General features: G+C 44.7%; 1 protein-coding gene across 1 annotated transcript in view; it reads left to right on the forward strand.

Annotated features, from left to right (window-relative positions):
* Nucleotides 1-23,481, forward strand: part of cntln (centlein, centrosomal protein) — a 115,966-nt gene that overhangs the window by 34,212 nt on the left and 58,273 nt on the right. Inside the window, exons 11-13 of the mRNA XM_050043859.1 lie at nt 4,442-4,561; nt 7,414-7,535; nt 11,188-11,304. Of these exons, the coding sequence (XP_049899816.1) occupies nt 4,442-4,561; nt 7,414-7,535; nt 11,188-11,304 (359 nt within the window). The remainder of the gene's footprint in view (nt 1-4,441; nt 4,562-7,413; nt 7,536-11,187; nt 11,305-23,481) is intronic.

The following is a 23,481-nucleotide window of genomic DNA, read 5'->3' on the forward strand; positions in this document are numbered from 1 at the left end:
CCCCACCCTCCGCTCTCTCACTAAGCAGCCTCCCTCTGTCTCCTCTCACTCAGCCTCGTTCAGCCTCGATCTCGTCAGCATGCTCCACACACGCGCTGTCTCCCCCCCATACCTCGCGATCGGATCGCCCATCGGCACAACCCTAGCCAAGATAGTCTATGAACGTGGATTATCTGGTGTCAGGAGATGCATTCACAGGTTGTGGTTGTTGAGTTGTGGCAGACTTATACCTGTTTCATTCTGCTTACTTTGACAAGCTAGCATGTCAAAGTAAGCGTGCATGTATGTATCTGCTAGCCGTCAAGGTTTTTCGTTAGCTGCTGCGGCTATTGCTGTATCCTCTCAGGGGAACGCTGGTGGTGGCAAGGTTAGGGACGTAGTTCTGCCCTTGCCTAGACTTTTGTGGTTTTGCCATGTCAGGGAAGGACAACCATCGCCTCTGCACACTCACATATTTGGGAGTGAAGCACACTTGGACATTGCTTGAAGATGCAGATTCCCGTTGGTTAGAATTCTTGATTACCGTTGCATAGTGATAAAGCCGTTTCTGCTTGATCTTGCTGGGGGGACATGATGGAAGACCCCAGTGCAGCTCCTCAGAGGAGCGTGGTGGTGGAGAGGAAGATGAAGCTTATGTTTACATGAATTTCGTTAGTGATGGGAATGACTTTTGCCACGGAGAGCCCTACATGGCTAATTTCATTTTTCTCCACTTACGCATCTATTTGGACAGGACTCAGGGTTTTAGGTAGGGTAACCACCTCTTTGTATCTTGAGTCTCTTCTCATAGAAGGGTCTGTCACACTGGGTTGTGGAGGCTATCATTTTGTCTTAGAAAGTGGTTGATTGCAGCCTTTTGGCGCATTCCACCTGGGGTATGGCTCCCTCATGGGCTCTGTTCAGGGATATCTGTGCTAGTGCAAGCTGGGCATCTCCACATACATACATAACGCCTCGACATGACGGTGTCTTTGTTGGTGCATTCAGTCCTCCGTGTGTGGGTTCATTGCAGTTGTTTATTCACAGGTCACCAGCTCTTACATTAGACGTGCGTTTGGCACTGTATCCTGTTTTTTTTTTTTTTTTTTTTTGTGCTCCTTTTTAGATTTTTTGTGAGATAGACTACACTGGCTTTGTGTTTATGTCTGCACCCATGTGTTTACACTTGGACATAAGTTTGTCTATGTATGTGTCTTGTCCTGGTGTTGTGTGCATGTGCACAACATTCCTATTCACCCGGGAACTTGAACAAGTTCAGCTTTGAGAGCTCCAGACGCACACATGACACGCTGCTGCAATCATAAAGAAGCCCATTGATGACAGTGACCCCTCTCTCTGGGAGATGGAGAGAGTGAGAGAGTGGAGGAGGAAGGCGGTCGATTAAATGTTTCTTCTTTGCTCAACAGCCAGTGACACTGACCCCTCAGTAACTAAAAGTTTCACTCTTGCTGCGTACAGACTCTGTTTAGATTCGGGCCTCTCTCCTCGTTTCCCTCTTACTGTATGCCCTCCTCCCCTCCATCTGCATTGCACTCTCATGTTTGCAGAGCCATTACAGGGTGCGATGCACAGGTCAGGTCATGGCCGCCAACCAGCTGCCGAGCTGAGGTAGACAGCGGGCACATCTTTCTTCGCTTCGTGCATGGTCTCTGCTTTTTATCTTGCAGGCCTGTCTTGTGGAACATTAGCAACAATGTCACAACATAGAGCCTCCCACACAAACAGAAGGCATTCATGTGTCTTGTGAACCTGCAGCAGACAGGCGTCCAACTGGACCAGAGAGAACATCTGCAGCAAATCTCAGTCATTTGTCAGTGTCACCATGTCATCTTCCCTTGTACTCCCTCAGACAAAGCACACTGCAGTTCCTCTCTGGTTCTCACATACAGAGGAACACTAATGTTGGAATATTCACTCATTGTTAAATGAAACCCTGAAAACCTATTTAGAATTCATCCTCAGTAATCATACTTTATAGTTAGTCCTCTTCACTTTTAAGTTTAGGGCTTTTAGTTGATTTGGATCCCCCTTTTGGCCTCTCCCTTTCCCCTAAGCACATACAGGCTAAGCCAGTTGGCCTGCCACTCATCAGGAATATGCAGATCAATCTGCTAATTAGTTGCATAGAGTCATTAAGGCTGAGTTAGAACACATGGTTGGCACCCATGCAGGCATGATAGCAGAAGCGGGCACACCAGGTCACTGCAGTCAACTGTAGCCCGAGGGCACATTCCCAAACACACTTGCATACTTAGGCATTTTTGTCACAGGCGAATGATTTTACAAACATGCGTGCTGTAGTGATAATGTAAACCTATCACAAGACAAGTTACATAAATGTGTATATACTATTGTTAAAATCCTTAATATTTTCATAATATCACCCTGCAATTTTGCCCAGGATTTGTTATTGCCTTTAAATATACAGTATTTGAATTCTCTTACTGTAGTTATGGTTTTCATTGCCACTGACGAATTTTGCTTCCCTCAGAGAAAATTATACATGGTAGACATGATGCAGCAGACAATCACCATTGCATATATGCATTTTACATAATGCAGGCGGTACAACATTTTACTGTCTTTTTAGGTCTTCGACAACTTCACGCAATGACCCTTCGTAGCCCACGGTTTGTTTGGCTGCACTGTAAACAAACAGGCTTACACAGATCCTTAAAAAGTCTTTAAAGGCATTGATTTCATCAATCTAAAAATTAGGCTTTAATTGGTATTGATATGTCTTAAATCAATCTTTAAAAGGTCTTAAAAATGCTAAGACATGGGAAGTAGGATTTTATCATTTTTTCTGACACTGCATTGTGTATTTTAAAAATAACTGGTAACATCTATTTTTAAACAATTTACTGAATGCCTATTACATTAACGTCACACAGATCAGGACAGCATAACCAACGGCACTTTTATGGCCTGAGTAGGATCAACTGTCTGCTGGCATGCTGTCGCTGTACCCTGGACGATATTGAGAAGTGCAAATTCAACAAAAATTGGCTGTTTAAGATGTCGCAGCATGGCTGAACATGGAACAAGACAGTGCATACGAGGCTCGGTGTACTTTATGCAGAAAGATTTTCAAATTTGGCATGATGGTAATCATGGCAGTGGAATAACAAAATCACCAAGAAAACTCAACAACAAATGCCAGGTATTTTCCAAGTTCTCTTCTACCCTCATCTTCACCATGAAACAAAACTCATGTTTTATGTTACAATAAACATTTGGACAAAATTGTCCTTACACTAAGTTATTGAGGTTGGTTCAGTTTTGGTTATTGTAAAATTGGTCTTAAATTTAATTTGATTGGCATTAAAGGGATCTAAGAAGTCTAAAATCCAACTAGCCTTAAGCTGTAGGAACCCTGACAAATATGAGTTCCTCTTCTTCTACTGGTGGGCCCGTAAGACATGTTTGCTGCCCCCTGTGGTTGATACATGTATCATTTCGAAGGGTAACCCTAGGACCTGTGTTATTAAAATACAGTTGCCGTTTCTACGTAACTCTACTTTTATAACTTTAAAAGACAACAAAGCTTGTAACCGCCATCAGAACATATTTTTTTCGAGGGAGGGGGCTTATTGAGCCATTGTCCTATCATAAACCTCCTCACTCCACCACCACCACCACCTCCTACTCCTCCTGCACTACTCATCCACTCCAGCCCAAGGACTGTTGTACGTTTAGTCGCATTGCATATTTTAGCCTGCCATCTGGTCAGCCCTGCCTGGCACCGCAGGGGGCCTCCTATCCTCCCATATTCATATTCCACTAGCATATTGTTCCCACTGCTTTTCTACAGCGCGGCCCCAGCACTTCTCTACTTCTTTATTTATTTCTACAGAAGAGGCTGGCTAGCAAACTGCACCCCCCCCTAATCGGCAGCTCTTCCAGTTGTCCTATCAAGTGTAACCTGGAGGCCCCTAGTAGAGCAATTAGAGCGGCCTCCCTGCCCACCTCTTGTAATGAAGCCCAGCACATTCTGGAATCTATAGCCCCTTTAGTCTCCCCTAATGGGACATCATTATTGTCAAAGAAACAATGTAAATGGAAATGAACATACTCATTAGCCAGTCGCAGGGAGAAACCTTTGCCGCTCTCAGCTTGCAACTCCCACTTCCAAACACACACATACGCACACACAAAACCGAACCTCCTCCCTTCAGCTTCTGCGGACTGCTGCTCCAGCCAGCTTGCTTTATTCCTCTGGTAGCATGTTTGTTTGTGTGTGCATATGTGTGTACCGGAGAAGACAATGTGCATGTTTTACTCAAGGTGAGAGGGGAATGGAATGAACATGGATGATTCCATTATTGGCATTCACTCAGTGTTTCTACAGATGTTAATTGTTGCATGGGTTTGTGCCTGCCTGTGTAAGTGAAGTGTGCTCAAGTTCTCACCCCAGTGCTTCTATGCTTACCTGTCCCAGGGTGCACCAGTGCAGCGATCCAGGTCTCTGTCCCCAGCCAGCAGTGTGGAGTCAGGTAGCGAGAGGAGAAGAGGGGCAGAACAGAGGATTAAAGACCTTGAGGAGCTGCTGCAATTGAAGGTAACTAGCTAGCATCGATGAATACACATAATATCCTCTCCTTTTCTCTACTCTACATTAATCAGTTTATCCCAAACTCTTCTTTATGTTTTTTTCTAACGGTAACTTCTTTGTTTCCTGCAGTCTTCATCATCCTCACTGCCTTTTCTGTCTTAATCGTCTGTCTCAATATTTTCCCCTCATGCCAGTGGCTGTTGACTGCCAGTGACTTTGACATACATAAAGGCCTTGGTTAGTGAATTGGGCACGTTCAGTGACAAAGAGGTGTCCAGTTAATGGTGTGGCGAACTAGACAGGCATAGTGGAGCTGCTTGTTGCTCTGGCCACTATCTTACATATGATTACTGCTATCAGCTGCTGGGTTGTAGGAAGGTTTGCAGCTCTGTGAGAGTCACGGTCACCAAAGGGTTCAATTGCAATACAGCTGCCACTGCCTCCTCCATGACCTTCTCTTACAGTGTCTTTCACACACACATACAAATACGTATGCGTGCGCACACAAACAGAGCGTGCGTAGGCAGTGAAGCAGCAGGAGAGGAGCTGCTCTGGTGAAAGTGGATGCAGCAGGGTTTTTTCCCTTAAACGAATCAGCTTTATTGGTCTTTTAACCTTCACATGCTCTATGACGTCTTTCTCCCACCATTCTTCATTCCCATGTATTATTTTCTTCTGTCTCTCAAATTCACTGCAAGCAAAATACACTTAATTTTCACCTTTCCCCTATGTTTCTTATAAAGTCTCAAAATTTGACTTCCTCTTTTATTTTATGTCAGCAGAGTATATCTTCCACTGCCATAATCGTTTTTATTTTTTTTTATTTTGACTTTTCCCTAAAGCGGTTGCCTTTCGTTATCCTTTCCATCTTTCAGGCTGACCAGTGAGTATGTGATTATGCAGAGGTCATCTCCCTTTGAACACAATCCCAGGAACACATTAGACATCATTTTCTTGTCAGATCTGAAGTGTCTGAATTACATCACCGGCAGACACCTAGTCAGACGTTAACGCTCAGCATAGATTCAGACGACACGCATGACTGTCTTAGTTAATGGTGCCATTTACGTGTCTGCCAGTTGAGGGGCATTTAGCAAAGGTATGCACAGAAAAACTGTGATTGGCAACTCACATCTGTGGCCACATTAATGCGAGCATTAGGTCAGAGCATGATGTAGTGGTTATGTCCTTTGCTTGGATATGGCATGGAGTAAAATGCCCTCCATCAGCTACAGTGGAGACCTCACCTCTACCATCTCACAGTACAGCACTTCACTCTGTCCAGTCCGTTGTTCTCCAGTTGATCCTATCCAATTCTTTCCAATAGAATGCCTTTCAAATTGGGTACGCCAGCCTGTACCATTGACATTTTGACCTTAGCAGCTAACAGCAGCAGACAAACAAACAATTCTCATAATAATGGCCTCTTTTTTTTCTTCTGCACACTTTCAAGTAAACAGTAGCTGTTGCTGTGTAATTATTTTTCAGCTTGAGAACGTCCACAGATGTGTATGCTGGCTGAGTAAGGGGGTGTATTGATCTGTGGGCAAGGGTCTGTGGCCTGATGACCAGAACTGGGCTGCCCAGGGGAAACTCTGTAAGGAGCCTGGGAAGCCATGATGTGGCTAATGCCCTGCCACTTGCTCCATCCTGCCTTCCCCCCCCCTCCATCAGTCAGCTTCAACTCTTCTGTGTCCTCCCCCAGCTCCTAGTTCCACCAGTTAACACTGCCCCGGTCTGGCCCCTTTCATTAGAGCCTTGTTTTTGAGAGGTTGGGGGCAGCTTGAAGGGGCCGAGGATGTCTTGCAGATGTCCTCTGTGAATAATCCGCACCAGGGAAAATCCATACTTGTCACAATGGCAGTGTGAGTGTGCATCAAGAGTGTGTTGGTGTGTTTGTGTGTGTGTGTGTGTGTGTGTGTGTGTGTGTGTGCACCTGTTGTGTGTCCGGTGCATGTTTGTGCGCTCTCTCTGTTCTCTTTGTCCTTGTTAATAATAACAGGGCTGAGGGCTCGCATTTCCCTCTCTGCAGGGCAGCCGTGTCATATCAGCAGTAAACAAGCTCCTTCCCTTCAGAAAGCGCTCGACAACTCTCCCTAGCCCTGGCCACTCAAGCAGAAACCTGTCCTGCACTCTTCCTTTCACTTTCTCTTTTGCTTTGCTCTCTCTCTTTCTTCTCTTTCTAATTTCTCTGTTCTCTCCCTTTCTCTTTCCTCTGTTTTCATCAGCTGCCTTTCTCTCTTCCTTTGCTCTCTTTCCACCTCTGTTTGTCCTGCCTTTTGAAAGTGTTTTCTCCATCGCCCTCGCTGTTAAGGTCAGTGTGGTGGGGAGGAGGGGTGCCCCTGACAAGAAAAATCTATATGTTGTCTTCTCTTACTCCTTCTTTAAAGCTGGAGCCAAATCTTGCAGTGTTTTAATAGCTGTCAACAACAGTGTCAGCAACAAGCCCACCGCTGCAAAAACCCACCAACACAACGCGTGCTGGTCGTCAGTCGGTAACTCCAGTGAGTGAGTGTCTTTGCTGGTTAAAGTGTGTGTGTGTGCTTGGTGTTCTGTGGCCCCATTGACTCGTCCTGTAAATGTCGTCCCTTAATGATGTCTCAGTTGCCCAGTGAGAGTGGAAGCACTTGTCAGAGAGGCAGTGGGAGAGCGAAGAGAAACTGAACCTGCTGGTTTCTGTCAGGCAAAGGTGTTTCAGCTGTAGACCAGTTTAAATATGTAGACGGTGATGGGCTTCTCTCAGCTTCCCTGCCACACTGCTGTGCCAGTGTAAATGAAGCTGACTCCCTATTTCAGTTATGTTTCATTTGACATGTACAACTTTTGGAGAAAAAAAATCTTGTCACTGTGCCTTACAGGTGGAGGAGAACGAAGAGCTGAGGAGAGCTCATGATAAGCGCCGTGAACGCCTGTGTCTGATTCAGACCAGCTACAAGACAGTCAGGGAGCAGCTGAAAGCGCTGGAGAAATCAAATGGCTTGTGAGTACGCTGCTTACTGTTTAGTCTGAAACTCCTCACAGAGAAAAGTGGGGAAAATGGGGCAAAATAGATAGCTTATACTTTCACAATGCACAGGACCTGTTGGTGTGTGCAGAGGACCTCTGCATACACAAAGCAACTTGGGTAACTTCCAGCTCCACCCAGCAGCAGGCACTAAGAGACGTTTCAAAGCACATAACTTACCTTGCCTTATGTTAAAAGCCCTTGTGAAATGCTACAACCCTCTGAAACCACTCACAAATAGTCTTAGGGACTCATTGCTCTCCACATGTTGTCTGACAAGGCCTGAGTGCTGGATTTGGGAAAGTGGGAGAAATTCCTTCCTTTGCCTTTGAAAAGCTCTGAGGTTTTAAGCCCAGTCAATTTGGGCCGTTTTGTGCCAAGAGTGTGTGCGCTTCTGCGTCTCTTCTCCCTCAGCGTTCATTAAGATGTGAGAGCCAGAGGCTGGAGGTGTCTGGTCCTGGGGGGTGCAAGGTGTTTGAGAAGGCCTGTGGAGGGAGGAGGAAAGTGGAGGAGGAGGGGAGCGGTCCATTTCCTGCCTCGACCTGTTATCTTCAGCAGAAACCCCAGGATTTTTACACAAAGCGGAAAATGTGCTGGAAAAATGTCATTAATATTTGGTCTTTTTCTCTCCATTGTCTCTTCCAGTCTTTTCGCACTTTTTCTGTGTCTGTTTCTTTTCTCCAACAGCATCATCAAGTCCATTTTAAAATGTAAATAAAGGTGCATATGTTTGGTGGCCGCGCGGGAGCAAAGTGTTGACCCCGTCAGCTGTTTTCTCTCCGGGTTAATTAAAGAAAACAGCAGTGCAATGTGAGCCCGTGTGAAAGTGGAGTGAGTGAGAGAGCGTGTTCAGCGCAAGGCTCGACTCGGCTCATGTCAGCTCAGCGCGGCTCAACAGCATGTGTCTGAGACAGTGGGAACAAAGACAGAGAGATGTAGAGAGAGAGAGAGAACTCTCGGAGTCAACACCAGTTGTGCTGCTGTTCTACATTTTAGCAGGTTATCAAAGAAATGTTCTGTGAGGTGAAATAATGTACTTTTGTCAAAGACTGCCTTGATTTCAAGAGGAGAAAACATGTATGTTTGTATAATAAGACAAACAGGGCTATGGTTAAGAGTCAAGAGCTGAGCAGACCTGCAAATCCATAATAATACATCTGCAGTCTCAGTGTCAGTGTATTTGTATTTCATGAGTGATTTGACATAAAATTGATGCAATAGGCAGCTTTGCCCTTTTCAGTCAGAGCCCTCCATGGCACCAGCCAGTCACTCAATGTTATGATCCTGGCATTCATTTGGCATTAAGCCCCATCCTTAAATAGCTGTTAAACCCACTGGGGTAATGCCAGCCTGAATGAGAGACAATAGAAAATGACTTAAATACTCCCATTAGTGCTGGGAAATCAGGGCCCTAACAAGTCAGTGGGGATAGGCGTCGAGTCTCATTGCATTTCGAGCTTGTTAGGGATTTCCCTGTAGCTTCCATGCTGTGTTGTTGCCTTTTTGGAAAGATGCGGGGGGTCGTTTTTGTTCCCCTTTTGTGTGCAGGACCAAATGATAAGACTGTAATGTGTCTAGCCCCCTTACCTGCCACACACACATACGCCTGTACTTACAGCTACTTCTGTTAAATACACACAGTGCACCTCAACTAAAATATATTAGTGTTAGACATTAACATAATGTCTCCCATACCTTCTAGATTTTAGTTTCCCTCTTATCAATCTTCACCTCTCATCAGCAGAGTAAAGTACTGAATTAGACAATTGGTTGCTGTATGGCCAGCTGCTGAGTGACGTCACCAGTGTATGTGATAACCAGTCCCACCCAGGATAGAACTACCAGCCAATCACAGAGCAGACGCGGGGTCCGTCAGCTTATTAGCATGCAGGATGAGTGCAGTTGGCCAGTCCCAGTGAAACCACCCTGCCATTCACCATTACCACCATATTTTCCCAAAATGGCATGAAGGAGAGGGGGAAAAAAGCCAACTTCTTATTTATATTAGAGAAGGGAAAAAGTTTTTTAATCAGACTGGGGATGATGGGGGTGAGCAAATAAAATTAAAGGTTATTAAAGCATCCGTACTCTGATCAAAGTTGCGCCCATAAACAGATTCCCCCTGAATCAGAGCAATTAGCCGCAGCAGCGTGGAAAAGTTCTCTCTATTTCCTCCTGCTTAATAATGGAAACTAGGATACCATAGGGGAGGAAGCACTGAGGCCTGAAGAAGATAGCTCTCTCATGGCTCCATGTTCAACAGCTTTTTGGCCCACTGTAAACAAATTAAAATGTATAAAGCTTTACCGTGACTTAATAAAGCTTCATACACCTTTCATAAGGAATGCAGTTGATACACTACATTCCTAAAAATCACACAGAGCGAATTAAAACAGAGCTGTGGGTAAAATATCATGTACTTTTACAGCTCCAGGCAGTGTTAAGATAGCTCAGGCTGAATTCACCGAGTGCTTGCAGTAGATTGAGTAAAAGTGTATCAATCTCTGTGACTGTACAGTGAGATTATCCGTTAAGTAGCTTTGCACTCTGGGAAACTAACCCCAGCACACATATACACTTACATGCACATACACTAGGAATAAGTTCAAGGGCTCCAAATTGCTCACAGGGGCATTAGCAGTATTAAATGAAAACATTTGCCGTTCCTCAGTAGCCTGCAACTCCCAGGCACCAGGGTTTAACTAGTATTAGCGTTGTGTGGCTGTGTCTACATAGCCAATAATGACCACGGGAAAAGGAGCCCTCCGCAATAGCAGTGACCCTCACAATCCATTTCCACACCTCTGTCTCATTGATTGAGTAAAAATGAGAAACTGTAGTGTGTGTGTGTGTGTGTAAGAGGGAGAAAGAGAGAGACAAAAATGGTATTCTCTTCTCATCTACCACTTTTGCAATCTGTGGATTTTTCACTAAAAGCCGTTTTAGTTTGCAAATGAAAGGCTAATTGGAATTGAATGTGCTGGGCTAAGACTGATTGATGAGTTCGGTGTGTGCAGGGATGCAGTTGGGGGCAGTAGGGACAGAGTGTGTGTGTGTGTGTGTGTGTGTGTGTGTGTGTGTGTGTGTGTGTGTTTGTGTGTGTGTGAGAGTTGAAGGGGAAGTTCAATGGAGGGGGCAGCCACTGAGCACAAAGTGTCATTAAGTATTCATAAGTGAGGTGTAGACATTTGAATGACCTCGTTTGCAAGTGTGTTTTTGCCATTATTTACATTTGCATGGCACACAGGGAATGGTCCACCGCCCTGCCACACGGGCAGTGCCCTGGGCTTTAACAAACATGCATACGTGTGTACATGATTTGCCACTGAAATGTCAAAGTCAAGGCTGCTCATTTGAATACTGCTAAAGATGGCTGAATAACAAAAACAGAGTGAGACTAAGGGGCCTCGTTACCCCATGTGAATTGGCCAGAGGCAGCAAGATAATGTACAGTACCAACCATTTCCCCTTGTTAGTATGTTTGCTTTAAGTGTCTGGTTGTGTGTGTGTGTGTGTGTGTGTGTGTGTGTGTGTGTGTGCATACTATAAGTGAGGCTATCTGTTCAATTTATCTGCACCTTAGCTTGCCTCTACATTTCTACTTATATTTTGCATATGTGTGTCCAAGGCCAGGTGGAAGGATGCAGCGCGCAGAACCGTGGCAGCTAAGACAAGAGAACAGTGATGCGGTGTGGAATGAGCTGGCCTACTTGAAAAACCTCACCAGGAAACTCTCCATTGAAAAGTAAGTCACCCGCTGTCAAAGTTGCCTGGCTGAAACACAGATAAATACCTGCACCGGATGTTTAAAACTGTCTTTCTGTCTCTCTATACACACACATCGACACACACTCCCACTGTCCCTTCTTGTTTTTGGGTGTTAGAATTTGAGTGTGCCCTTCCCAACTTCACAGCATCCACCTAGCCCTCCACATCATTACCAGCCAGCAGGGGCCAAAGCAAGATCATTAGACTCCGTGCTCATTTGTAAAATTGGCTGCCCAAAAATTCACACACAAAAGTGCAGGAAGTAAAATCACATTATCAGAATCCCTAGCTGTGTCTTTGTGAAATAATTGCAATTTTAATGGAACATTTATGCCAAACTGTAGTCCTGTTGCTGCTGTTATTAAGTGGGTGTCAATTAGACACTTTACATACCTAAAATAAGATAGATATCAAAAAACTGTCCCATAAATACTTACATATTTTATTCAATCATCTTCTCTTTAAAACAATGACAATACCGGCATATTTTAAAATTTGTCTAATTTCCACATCACTGCTGTTTTATTATAATATTGATAGTAACATTAGGCCCTATGTGTCAGATACCTGATCAGAAAGTAATGGACCACAAATTCAAAAGGATTGCTGTGGCACATACATTAATTTAATCACTATATCGTAGCAGTGGAGGATCAGTTATGGACCTGGAGCTGTAACCACTTAGATGATGGATTAGTACTTATACTGGAAATTACATTTTGTCAACAGGAAGTAGGTTGCTGTTATCATAAGTGCTACCATGATCTGGATGACTGAGAATCTTCACCGACATAGGTTGCTGTTATCACTGTTCATTTACCAGAATGTTTCAGCTCCCTGGTGATATCCCTCCAGCCAGCTGTCACCTTATTAAGGTTTTTGTAGTGAAATTAGGAGGTATCATCAGATAAATCCTCATTTCAACTTCATGAATCAGCCGTGCCTCCTTCATTGTGATGCTTCCAAAGCGAACAACAGGAATTAATAGAAACAAGACGTCCAACTGAAGTTCAACACAAGCAAGTTGGGACATTCCATTTAAAAACAACGATGCAGTCAAACTGATTTTCGCTAACTCTCGCTCGGGTCACATTCAGTTCGGACATGGTGTAAAACTAAAAGAAATTCTTTGTGTCCATGTGTTGCCCTCATGAATGTAGGCTCACGTAATATTTATTTTTTCGATAACTTAATTATGCATGTTACTCTGTTGAAGGGACTTAATTTATTTGGAATATAATGTTTAAGCAAAGTAGCCTACACTGCAATAAATTAAATATTAAAGCTGCATGCTTTGATGATGTCATTCTTCATTTAGCCTGCCTGTCAATTGATTTCAAGCTCAACAACCTTAATACTCCAGTCAGTCAATCAATCATCATTTATTTGTCACATGGAAATAATACATGGTACAACTTCAGCTCCTTTAACTTAAGCGCTGTGATTTAGTCCTTCTTTTTTTTCATTCTTCTTATTTTGTTGGCTGATGCCATATAAATGTCAATGATTCCAGATGGTTCTGGTAATCCAACTCTGTGGAATGATTTAACTGTCCACACATCGCGACCCCAACAAGACAATCCGAAAGGTCGCTCCTCCCGAACACAGCAGCACCACACTGCAGTCGCCTCTGCACAGTGACGTGTTACAGCAGTTACCCACAGCTGGACCAGGAGCACCTCACATTCCCACTGATACACCAGTCCTTATTCCTTGTAAAGTACAGGCCTCCTATCCTTCTCTCCTCAGAACGCTCATCTCTGTCAGATTGGTATGTAGAGATGGAACCGCCTGGTTGAATGCCGCTGTGCAGGATTTCACCACGTTTTGGTGAATCAAATTACAGTTCCTGATAAACATCTGTACAGTGGCTAGCAGGATGCTGATTCAGCTGGTGCCCATTCTTCTCCATCTTTTCCTGTGTTTACTGATGTTTACATTGTAAGATCATCAACCTGGCTAGCTAGCCTGGTGAGTTGATTTCCTCATGCTTATGATTACTTGCATGCCCACCACCGTCCAAGCCAACCACAGAAAGAACCACCAAGGCTTGCAAAACAGACATAAGAGCTTAAAGGGACATTGTGTAACATTTTCAGTTGTTTATTGGCAAAAATTGATGTCTGCATTCATAAATATGTCATCACTCGTGTACTATTACCTCCACCAATAATCTGACTTATTCTCGTAAAAGGAGAATTTCGGATTTGCTTGTACATTGTGCGGGTAAGTCGTCTGTGGGGTTCCATAATGTTTCGCCATCTTGAGAATACATCCGCCAGCAAGGGACATACAGCACCGCCTTCGGCGTTTTCGTTGAGAGCCAGGCCAGCACTGCGTGACTGAGGAGCCGAAGGAGAGGAGCAAGAGGCGCTTCGCTACTACCCTGGCAAATTTGAAACAAAGTCCCACTCTTTGAGCATAATGCAGGATCATGCATATGCAGCATCATGGGAGACGGAATCCTTGTCGCCAAGAAAGCGCAAAAGGGAATAGAAAAGGCAGCGTGACCGGCGAATTAAAAAAACGAAGGCCCACATCGGGGTAGCCTTTCCCAGGTAGAGAGAGCTGCTGAGGGAGAATGGTAATGCAATCACAGGCCAGCGCCGCTGTTGGCTGTTAGCCGCTGTTAGCGGCCAGTCGCTAACAGCCTCATCCCTCTCCTCGCATCACTGCGCCGCTGTTAGCTGTTAGCCGCTGTTAGCCGCTGTTAGCGCTGGCCTGTGATTGTATTACCTTTCTCCTTCAGCAGCTCTCTCCACCTGGGAAAGGCAACCCCAATGCTGACCCTTGTTTTTTTAATTCGCCGGTCACGCTGCCTTTTTGATTCCCTTTTGCACTTTCTTGGCGACGAGGATTCCGTCTCCCGTGATGCTGCATAATACATGATCCTGCATTATGCTCAAAGAGTGGGACTTTGTTATGCGGCAGTAGTGCCGCTGGCCACTAACAGCTGTTAGCGGCGCAGTAATGCGAGGAGAGGGATGAGGTGTGTGAGGTTGAGCCACTTGTCAGTTGTCAAAGGACAAGACGTGATTGGTTTGTTTCAATTTACATCCGCCCCAACAGTCCTACGTTGTAAACACAGCCAGCATGGTGAGGAGGGGGTTTGTCAACTCGCGTCGCGTGTGTCTGTGTAGGAGCCTGAATGAATACTCCATGTAGTATCGGATGACATGGTTTCATCAACGTTATCATAGCTTTTTGGTACACAGCGACTACCGTTGTTGCAATACGTGTTTGAAACAGTGAGGCGCTAGAGTGCGCCATCTGTTTGAATGCAATATGATTTCAACGTTAGACGGGAGAAATTCCTACACACTGTGGCTTTAAATTTAGCGGTTTAGTATTTTTAGCAATTTAGCAGAGCTTACAGAGAAGCAGCTGTAAGAGTCTGTGCCTTACGTACATCATTTGACATATACTTGACCTGAATGTTTCCCATTTGTCGTGGACATTGAAATATTTCAGGACACGTGGACTGGCACCATTTTTTTTTTTTTTTTTACTGAAACCATGCTGTGAGCTGTAGTTGTGCGATTAGCTCAAATATTGACTGTGATGATAATCACAGTGGGACTTTTCTTCAAGAGGTGCTTTTCATTTAAACTCTTTCTTTGTTACTCAGTTTTTCCTTCTCTCTTTCTTTCCTCCTGTCTATGTCTTAAAGTCTGTCTCTGGGTGTAGCATAGCCATTGCCTTGTTTGATCTAGAGAAGCCCCTATAACCGTACCACTAACACTGACCCTCTATGATGCTACACAAAGCTTGGCCTAAAGCCACAGTCTCTCCAATCTCCCCTAGCCTTCACCTCTCCTCACCTCTTTCCCTCCTCTATCCTATACCTCTGTACCGTCCTCTTCCTACTTGTCTTCCCAGTTGCCTCCCTGCGGCCCTCTGTGATGCTGCAGTAGGTTGAGGCCAGAATTCTGGTACTTGCCCCCCCCCACCCCCTCTACTGCTTTCCCCTCTGCTCACCCCCCTGCCCTGTCCTCCTAATCCCAGCTGAGCTCATTATGATATAGCCCGGCTGCCTCTCTCCAAGCCTGAGCTGTCCGAGCTAATTACAGGCTAGCAGCCCTAGTGCCGCCGATGCTGCCTGTTAAGGGATGTCCATCCGCCTGCCTGCCTGGCCACGACTCGAGCTGAGAAGAGTTGAGCACTGGATGGTCTGGGGGTGGGGCGAGGGGGCTGAGCAGACTACAGCGAACACGCAGGGTCCTTGGAACTGACCTGCGAGGTAAACCACGAGGGATGGAGAGCGGCTGGCCTCTTTCCTAGCTGTGTAACTGGCCTGTCCTCTGGGGTTAGTGTTGATCCCCTTCATGTGCCCCTGACCGGCTCCACCTCATCTCCTCCATTCCTGCCCCCGGGGCCCCTCCTTACCCGGGTGGCTGGTGCAAAGTAAACTTGTCTGAGGTCTTTAAACTTGTGCTTTAGAAAAACTCTCCGTTCCAGGGCACGCATCTCCACACACGTACAGCTCAGTGTGTTAAACTAAGCGAAAGCATACTGCCCATCTCTATTCCACTCCTCGCTTTCTTCTGTTGTTGGAAGGAACAGAAACAGATAAGGTTGTTGGGACTGTGGACGAAGTTAGCTTAACCAAACAGCTTTACTTCCCTGCAATGCAAATCTCTGTTTAGAGGCAAAGTAGAAGGCGGAAGTGTGTCCATCACAGTGCAACAACAACAAGAGTTTGTGGAAACAACTCGAAGGAAACTCTTGGGAAAGCATTTGCACCTTGTTGTTCTGTTGACCGTATTTACTGTATAATGATTGTGCTTGTGAAGGTTATGCTCGATAAGTATTAGCAATGATCCACTAATGGGTAATTAACTCCTGGCAGATGAAGAATTTAGGGCCAAATAAAGGCCCCTTATAAAGCTCCAAATGGCAAGTGGCTGTCTTTAGAGGAGAGTCTCTGTTTAAACTCATTCTCATTTGCTCTTCCTTATTGTCATGATATTGCGCACAGATGCTACCTATCACCTCCTCCAAAAACAGCACTTGTAAAACACCGTCTTGAGGCCCAAATGACCGTTTCCCAGAATGAATATTGCTGGGATAAGTCCTGCACAGTGGGTCCCCACAGTGTTAAGAGAAGGTTATGAAGCCCAGCCTTCCCTCTAATCTCTTCACTAGAGTAAGAGGTTGAGCAAGAAGGTGAAACAGGTCTGCCTGTCTGCTCTTTTAGGTGATTTACTGGCTCCCCATGGCTCATGCTAACGACTTAAGGATGCAGTAAGCAGCAATTTGCTTATTCTTTGACAACCTGTTACAAGAAAGTTGTAGAGATCTATTAGCAGGATGTTATGCATATTATTTTTTAGTACATGTAGTGCATTGTAGTACATATTACACACCCTTGTGCACAAATATCTCATTGTAACTCAGGCATTAGTAAGGTGCCGCTTCATCTTTGTTGTTTCAGATTACTGGAGAAGTTTTAACTTCTACTCCACACACTTTTCAGTCTCTTTTCTGTCACCTAAAAATAATTCAATTTGTCTGTGGTTGAGCTTGGTTGCTATGATAGGGAGTAGCCGGGAAGTAAAAATTTCATTGCAAGTTAAGGCCCTGACACACCAAGCCGACGGTTGGCCGTCGACCAAAGTCTGGCCGTCGGTGAGCGCCTGTCGGCCTAGTTTTTGCGGTGTGTCCCGCACCGTCGGCCCTTCAGCGTCGGCGGCTTTTCGGCCGATTGAGCATGTTGAATCGGTCGGTTAAATGTAGTAGTCGGCGAAAGAGATCACTCTAATTGGCTGTTTAGGTTTTATTCCCTCGCCCCTGTAGCGAGGGAATCTGCCTGTAGTGAAACCGGGGCTAACCGGTGCTTCCTCCTCAGGCTCCATTTCACTCAGCTGCCCCACAGATCCGCTGCCTCTCCCACTTTAACCTGAATGACAAACTGGAGCTAGCTGGGAGCGGCTAGCGGAATGTTAGCCGCAGCATGACCGGAGGGAAGCACAGCCAGTTAGCCTCCGCTAGCCCCGGCCTCTGCTAGCCCCAGCTCTCCATTTGGATTCAAATGGAGAGCCGGTGCTAGCTGGGAGGCTAGCGGAGCATTAGCCGCAGCATGACGGAGGGACGCACAGCCAGTTAGCCTCCACTAGTCTCTGAGCTAGCCCCGGCTCTCTGTTTGGATCCAACCGGAGCACCGAGCCCTGGTTTGTTATCCAGGTTAAAGTGGGAAGACGCAGCGGGTTTATCGGGCAGCTGAGTGAAGCTGAGTGAAGTGGAGCCTGCGGAGGAAACACCGGACTGTCTTGAATGTAATAGTCTGTGGAGGTGCTGGGGTGCTGGGCTGCACAGATAGGAAACCCCTCAGCTGTCAGGATGTATCACTCTGTCACTCCACTCTCTCTCACACAGGCGCAGAACGTACGTGCCACTTGGCCGTCAGATTTAGTCCGTGTAGTGTGTTCAAATGCAACTGACACAGGGCAACGTTAGGCGACATAGACGACGCAACAGTTGGCTTTCATCGCCACTAGTTCTTTGATGTCGGTTTGGTGTGTCCACACCTTTAGAGTACCTTTTCTAGATGAAGGGAAGGCTTAAGCATATTTGTAGAGCAGACAGACCCGATGGTCTATCTAGGTTCATGAGAGGAAATGTACATATACAGTAAATGAAAGATATTGATATTTTTCTCCTCCATTGTTGTTATTGTTCAGCACTTTTTTTGTTGATTTTCGTGGTAGGCCTATTTGTCTCTCCTCCACTGGGATTGAGCAGCTGGGTAGAAAATGACAGTGACGAGCGCAGCATTTTACCCAAAGCTGAACATTTTTCAACTCTCAGCACTCAGGAAATAAAAAAGCCAAATGGGCAGCACTCAGCGCCTTAGCATGCTGCTGCCGTTTGTAGTGTAGTGTGAATATGTGGCACTCCCATTGCAAACAATTCAAAAATATGCGGGCCTCAGGGGAAAAAAATGCTTTGACACGACCCCTGATGCTAGTACTCTCATGATTTCTTGCCTGGGTTCCAACCTTAGACTAACCGACTTTGTGTGGCATCGTGACATGAAACAGCCATTTCTCGGTTGAAATAAACAATGAGGACCATGAAGGGACTAACAATTAGCCAGTTAGAGCCATGGATGGGAATAACAGTACTTTCAAGTGCCGTTAAGCAGCGGGCTGGAACCAATAGGGAGTAATAACAACAACGGCAAACACTATAGACAAGATTGACGCTGCCATCGAGGCTGTCCTCTATCGACACGTCTTCTTAATTTTGCCAAACATTATTTGTTTTCTACTTTGATGATGCACTCCACTCTTTAACCCGTAAAAGCAAGTATGTTGGCGTGGCTACACATCAGCGTGGACCTAAAATTATGTTAGCTTTGGGGGGATAACATAGGTTTCTACTGATTGGCTAGGGAAAATCAAATCCCTCTACCTCAAGGAAATCAGTTACAGTCAATGCGATGTCAAACTGGAGTTCGAAACAGAGTGTAATGGGTTGACAATTCTTTCTGATCTCAGGTAATATGATTTTAGGTTTCCTTGATAGTGTGGGACTGTCCTGTTGCTTTCTCTACTTTGCCAGCAAACAATGCTACAACAAAAATAGCCTCTCCTTTACGTAGTCATGTGATTAACACTGACAGAATCTGACATGAAGACCCATCTCTCAACATGTAACCTGTTTATAATATCTCTCAGTATCTCACTAGAGTACTTTTAATGCAAAAGACAGACAATAAACCAGGTGACACCAAGGATGATTTTTGATTGAGATTTCCTTCTGGTTGTAGGAGATGGCTGGTAAGCAACTCAGGGCAGGGTGGGCTAGAAAACTCGCAGTGGGATCATTTTATCTGCCTCATTATGCATCTGTCTGCGGCACTCCATGTCCGTGCTTGTTAATTGTTGTTAAAGGTCTGTTGGTAAAAAGAGGCAGGGATTATTTAGGCCCCATAAACAGAATAAACACATGCAGTGCACCCTCAGACTTAAGATGCTATACTCAGACGACATCAAAGCATAAATTAGCTAGCGATTACTGGGGAAAAAGCCTTTGAGATCATTTGCAGTGCAGCAGCAGTGAAAGCTCCTCTATAGAGAGTGACCATTATGGACGTGAACCTCCCAAATAAGCGACGTTGACACTAATTAAGTTTAATAAAGTTTACCCCGATGTTCCTCATATTCCTCTATTCCTTTTCGTTTCATCTTGATTTGCTAAAAGGTATTAGAAGTAATGAGAGTCTTTTGCCCCCCGGACCAGGGCTTAGTTGGAGGAGGGACACATTTGCTTGCACAAACACACACGCGCACACACACAAACAGAATGTTTTATGCATGTTTTTAATTCATACAACTAAGGTTTTCCTTCATTAATTATTTGGTAAATTAATTATTGTGTAAAAAAAAAACTTGCTTTACACTTAGCTAGTAATTATGTTGCAAGCTTCAGTGCACCATCAAGTCTTAGCCAGTCCCATAACGAGATAAAATTAGAGGACAAAGAACAGAGTTGTTTCAAAGAACCAAACCTCACACACAGTAGAGAATGTAATGTGCCTATTTCCTCTCATATTCAAATAGTCATTGACTGCGGAAGTGCTATTTGCTCCTCATGTTTATTAAATACAACATTATGATATTGTCTTATTTATTATTAGAATACCTAGCAGCATCAACAAGCCTGTTAAACAGGGAATACTGTGGACATCCTAAGTTGTTTCCTCCAGTAGTTATTACATGAATCCCCATTAACGTCTCATATCAGTGGCCTGTGGCTGGAGAACCTAACTCTTAAAGACTCACTGTTGCTGCTGCCGCTGCATTACCCAGAGCTAAAATACAGCACTGAGCCATGTAAACTCCACCAGTCACCATTTCTGCTGACAGCAGTGGCTTATCCACCCAAACTCCCTCCATGAATGAACAGCCCTCTAGCCTGAGTTTAACCATCAGGGAATCCCCCCCACCCCACCCCCCAAAAACAAGACTCTTTCCCCAGCGATAAAAATGCCAGAGGTTTTTTCGCTTTCTCACCCTATTCCCTGCTGTTCCTGTGTATTTTTATGTGCCGACCAAGAAACCAAGAGGAGGCTGGCATGTGAGAGCACAATGGCTGCTGCAGATGATGTTGTGTTGTACACCCTTGTGGATGGAGGCTGGCAGTTTGTGCTCTAAGCTGTGTTAGGTGCAACACTGGTAGAGACGAGATCAAATGACATGGAGTGGATAGCTCAGGGCTGAAGTTCTAGCGCTGCACGAGAGAGAAAATGTTTTCAAAAATGGGGCCAAAAGAGCGGCGTAAGACACAGACTTACATTGCAGACCACATCATTACCAAACATAACACCTGTCTGGTGCCTTTAGTTTGGTCTCTGCCAAGAAACCTCCTTTGCTTTTATGCCCGCTGAGTGTTATTTTACCTTAGGTAAAGCGGCGGGTTGAGAGGGAATTGAAAATTGTCCGGCTAGCTTAATTTGATTTATCATTCAGATTAAAAAAAAAAAAAAAAAAAGGAATTGAACACTCTATAGGAGGTATGGCTGTCGAGAGCCTTTGCTCCAGCGTGTTAGCGAGGATATGACAGGAGAACATGGTTTCATTTCAGATAAATTACAGGTTACTGGAGGAAGTCTAACGTAGGGAAAAGGTCTGGAATTCGGTTCAGGTGGAGGCGGCTATAATGTGATGCAGATCTAAAACACAGCTCCTTGAGGTTTGGATTTAGCTCAGTGCTTCTGCAGCCTCACAGTGTTGCCTAAACATTCTTTCGAATTCTCAAAGCTACTCTTTTCCCATCATCAGGGCCCCGATAGGCTGAAAGTAGTAAGCACCTGTTTATCAAATGATGTACTTGCACAAGGAAGCAAAGTGTGAGGAGTGAGACTGTATGGAAGGGTTGGAGCCAACAAGGAAACTGTTTTGTGCTGCTGAAAATGGTTTCCTAGTTTTAAAATTTGTTTTGACGTGTTGCCTAAGGAAAAGAGACAAGGTTGTTTTCAGCAGTGTAAATCAATAAATATTTTCTGTCATTGACCAAATTCGCTAAAAGTGTTGACAGACAGTACATCCAACTTAGAGGTGGGCAATTATATACTCAATGTATTGTGGCTTGGTCCACATGGTATGTATAAAATGAAATATATCAAATTTTCACATCATCTTTTTAATCCACTGACATGACGGTGTTTCGGTTCTCTCTCTTTCCTATGTAAGTCTACCTCTTCCAGACACAATGAAGAAAAAAAAGACTCACAAACATGATATGTCACAGACTCTCCCCCACCCATCCAGACCTCTCTGTCCTGGCCAATAGAGTGTGTGGAGATGAGGTGTGTGTTTTTGTATCTGCAGGGCTCCAGATTGTGTCTCATTTTGTGACCACTGAGCACCAGTGCGACATGCAAATATTATTGATATAACCTGGAGAGCTAGTTAGCCAGTGACAGTGAATAAACCCTCACGTTTAACGGCGCTGCTGTAACTGCTGACAGCTAACTGTTGACCGGAAGCTTCAAGTTCACAGCTAAAACATCGACACTTCCATCCAGAGACGAGCTGGGTGCTTCAGAATAAAAGCACCAGTGGTTTTGCTTTGGTGTATTTCATTATAACAATACTTTATTTAAGTTTATTTTACAGCAGTTAAAGCAGCTGTGTGGATCTTTACGTTTTCATTGATTATAGCGCCCCCTTTGGTCGAAGCGGTATGACATCCACAGCCTGGTGTCGTAAAATTCCGACTGCAGCCGGCATTCGGCTTCATTCGTATCTCGACTGCAACTGGCAATTACCGCATGCATTTGTTATGGAGAGCGAGAGGAAAATCATAAATGTTCTGGTGTAGCTCTGAATTTGAGTACAACTGCCTGCTGTATATTTGTGTTCATGGTCACAGTCACAGATAATTTTGTGGCGTTTGTTGAAGCGGTTCACATCAGCTAACGTTACATTTAGCTTGCTTATAACTTCCATGTCGTCATATATTGAAGTGAAACAACGTCTAACAAGTTGCAGTATATTCTCTAAATAAAAACAAAAATGACATACCTGTCGATTAGGAAAAGGGCCAACTCGGGATCAGTTTTAAAACCTTTCAAATCTCTCAGCTCTCTCCACTTGGTGAATGCCCGACCGAGGTTTGCACGTGTTTGGGCTCGAGCCCTATCACTGTCCCGTTTAGCCTTCTTCTGTTCTTTTTCTTTTAGATGGTGCTCCTTCTTTATCCGCCATGACATCGAAAGTACAACCAAGTCCCTATAGATACACCTCTGGTAAAACTGTTATGTGTTCAGCAATGCCCGTTGCGTACTGCTTACTCGAAGAACACTCGATCTGGCGGATCTTAAACAACTTCCAGGTGCATACCACCACCTACTGTACAAGAGACTACTCCCTACTACATGTCATTTAGCCTGTTTCTTAAATCCTACTCGTAAACATGGCTCCTTCTTCTTCTGTGGTTTAATGGCTGTGAGCCGCTGCGGGCATGCAGACTTACTTCCGCCTCCGGGTGCCGTATTCTGGTTTGCTGACTTCCGCTGTGTCCAACCTGACCGAGGCTACGCTAAATAGCCATATAGAGAAAGGCTTTTTTGTCGCTGTTGGGTTCAAATTAATATGCGGATCTTCAAGGGGGGGTGATACGAACTAGGGACAGTTTTATAAATGATAAAAAGTTCTGCACAGCTGCTTTAATGTAGTAGTTTATATTTTAGTAGTCTACAGTAGTTTAGAGGGAATTTCAAATACTTAGATATACAGTGGTGTGAAAAAGTGTTTGCCCCCTTCCTGATTTCTTACTTTTTTGCATGTTTTCCATACTTAAATGTTTCAGATCATCAAACAAATTTAAACATTAGTCAAAGATAACACAATTAAACACAAAACGCAGTTTTTAAATGAAGGGTTTTATTAATGAGGAAGAAAAAAATCCAAAGCTACATGGCCCTGTGTGAAAAAGTGTTTGCCCCCTAAACCTAATAACTGGCTGGGCCACCCTGTGCAGCAACTACTGCAATCAAGCGTTTGCGATAACTTGCAATGAGTCTTTTACAACGCTGTGGAGGAATTTTGGCCCACTCATCTTTGCAGAATTGTTGTAATTCAGCCACGTTGGAGGGTTTTCGAGCATGAACCGCCTTTTTAAGGTCATGCCACAGCATCTCAATAGG

This window comes from Epinephelus moara, chromosome 5 (genome assembly GCF_006386435.1).
Source record: "Epinephelus moara isolate mb chromosome 5, YSFRI_EMoa_1.0, whole genome shotgun sequence".
Classification (NCBI taxonomy): Eukaryota; Metazoa; Chordata; class Actinopteri; order Perciformes; family Serranidae; genus Epinephelus; species Epinephelus moara.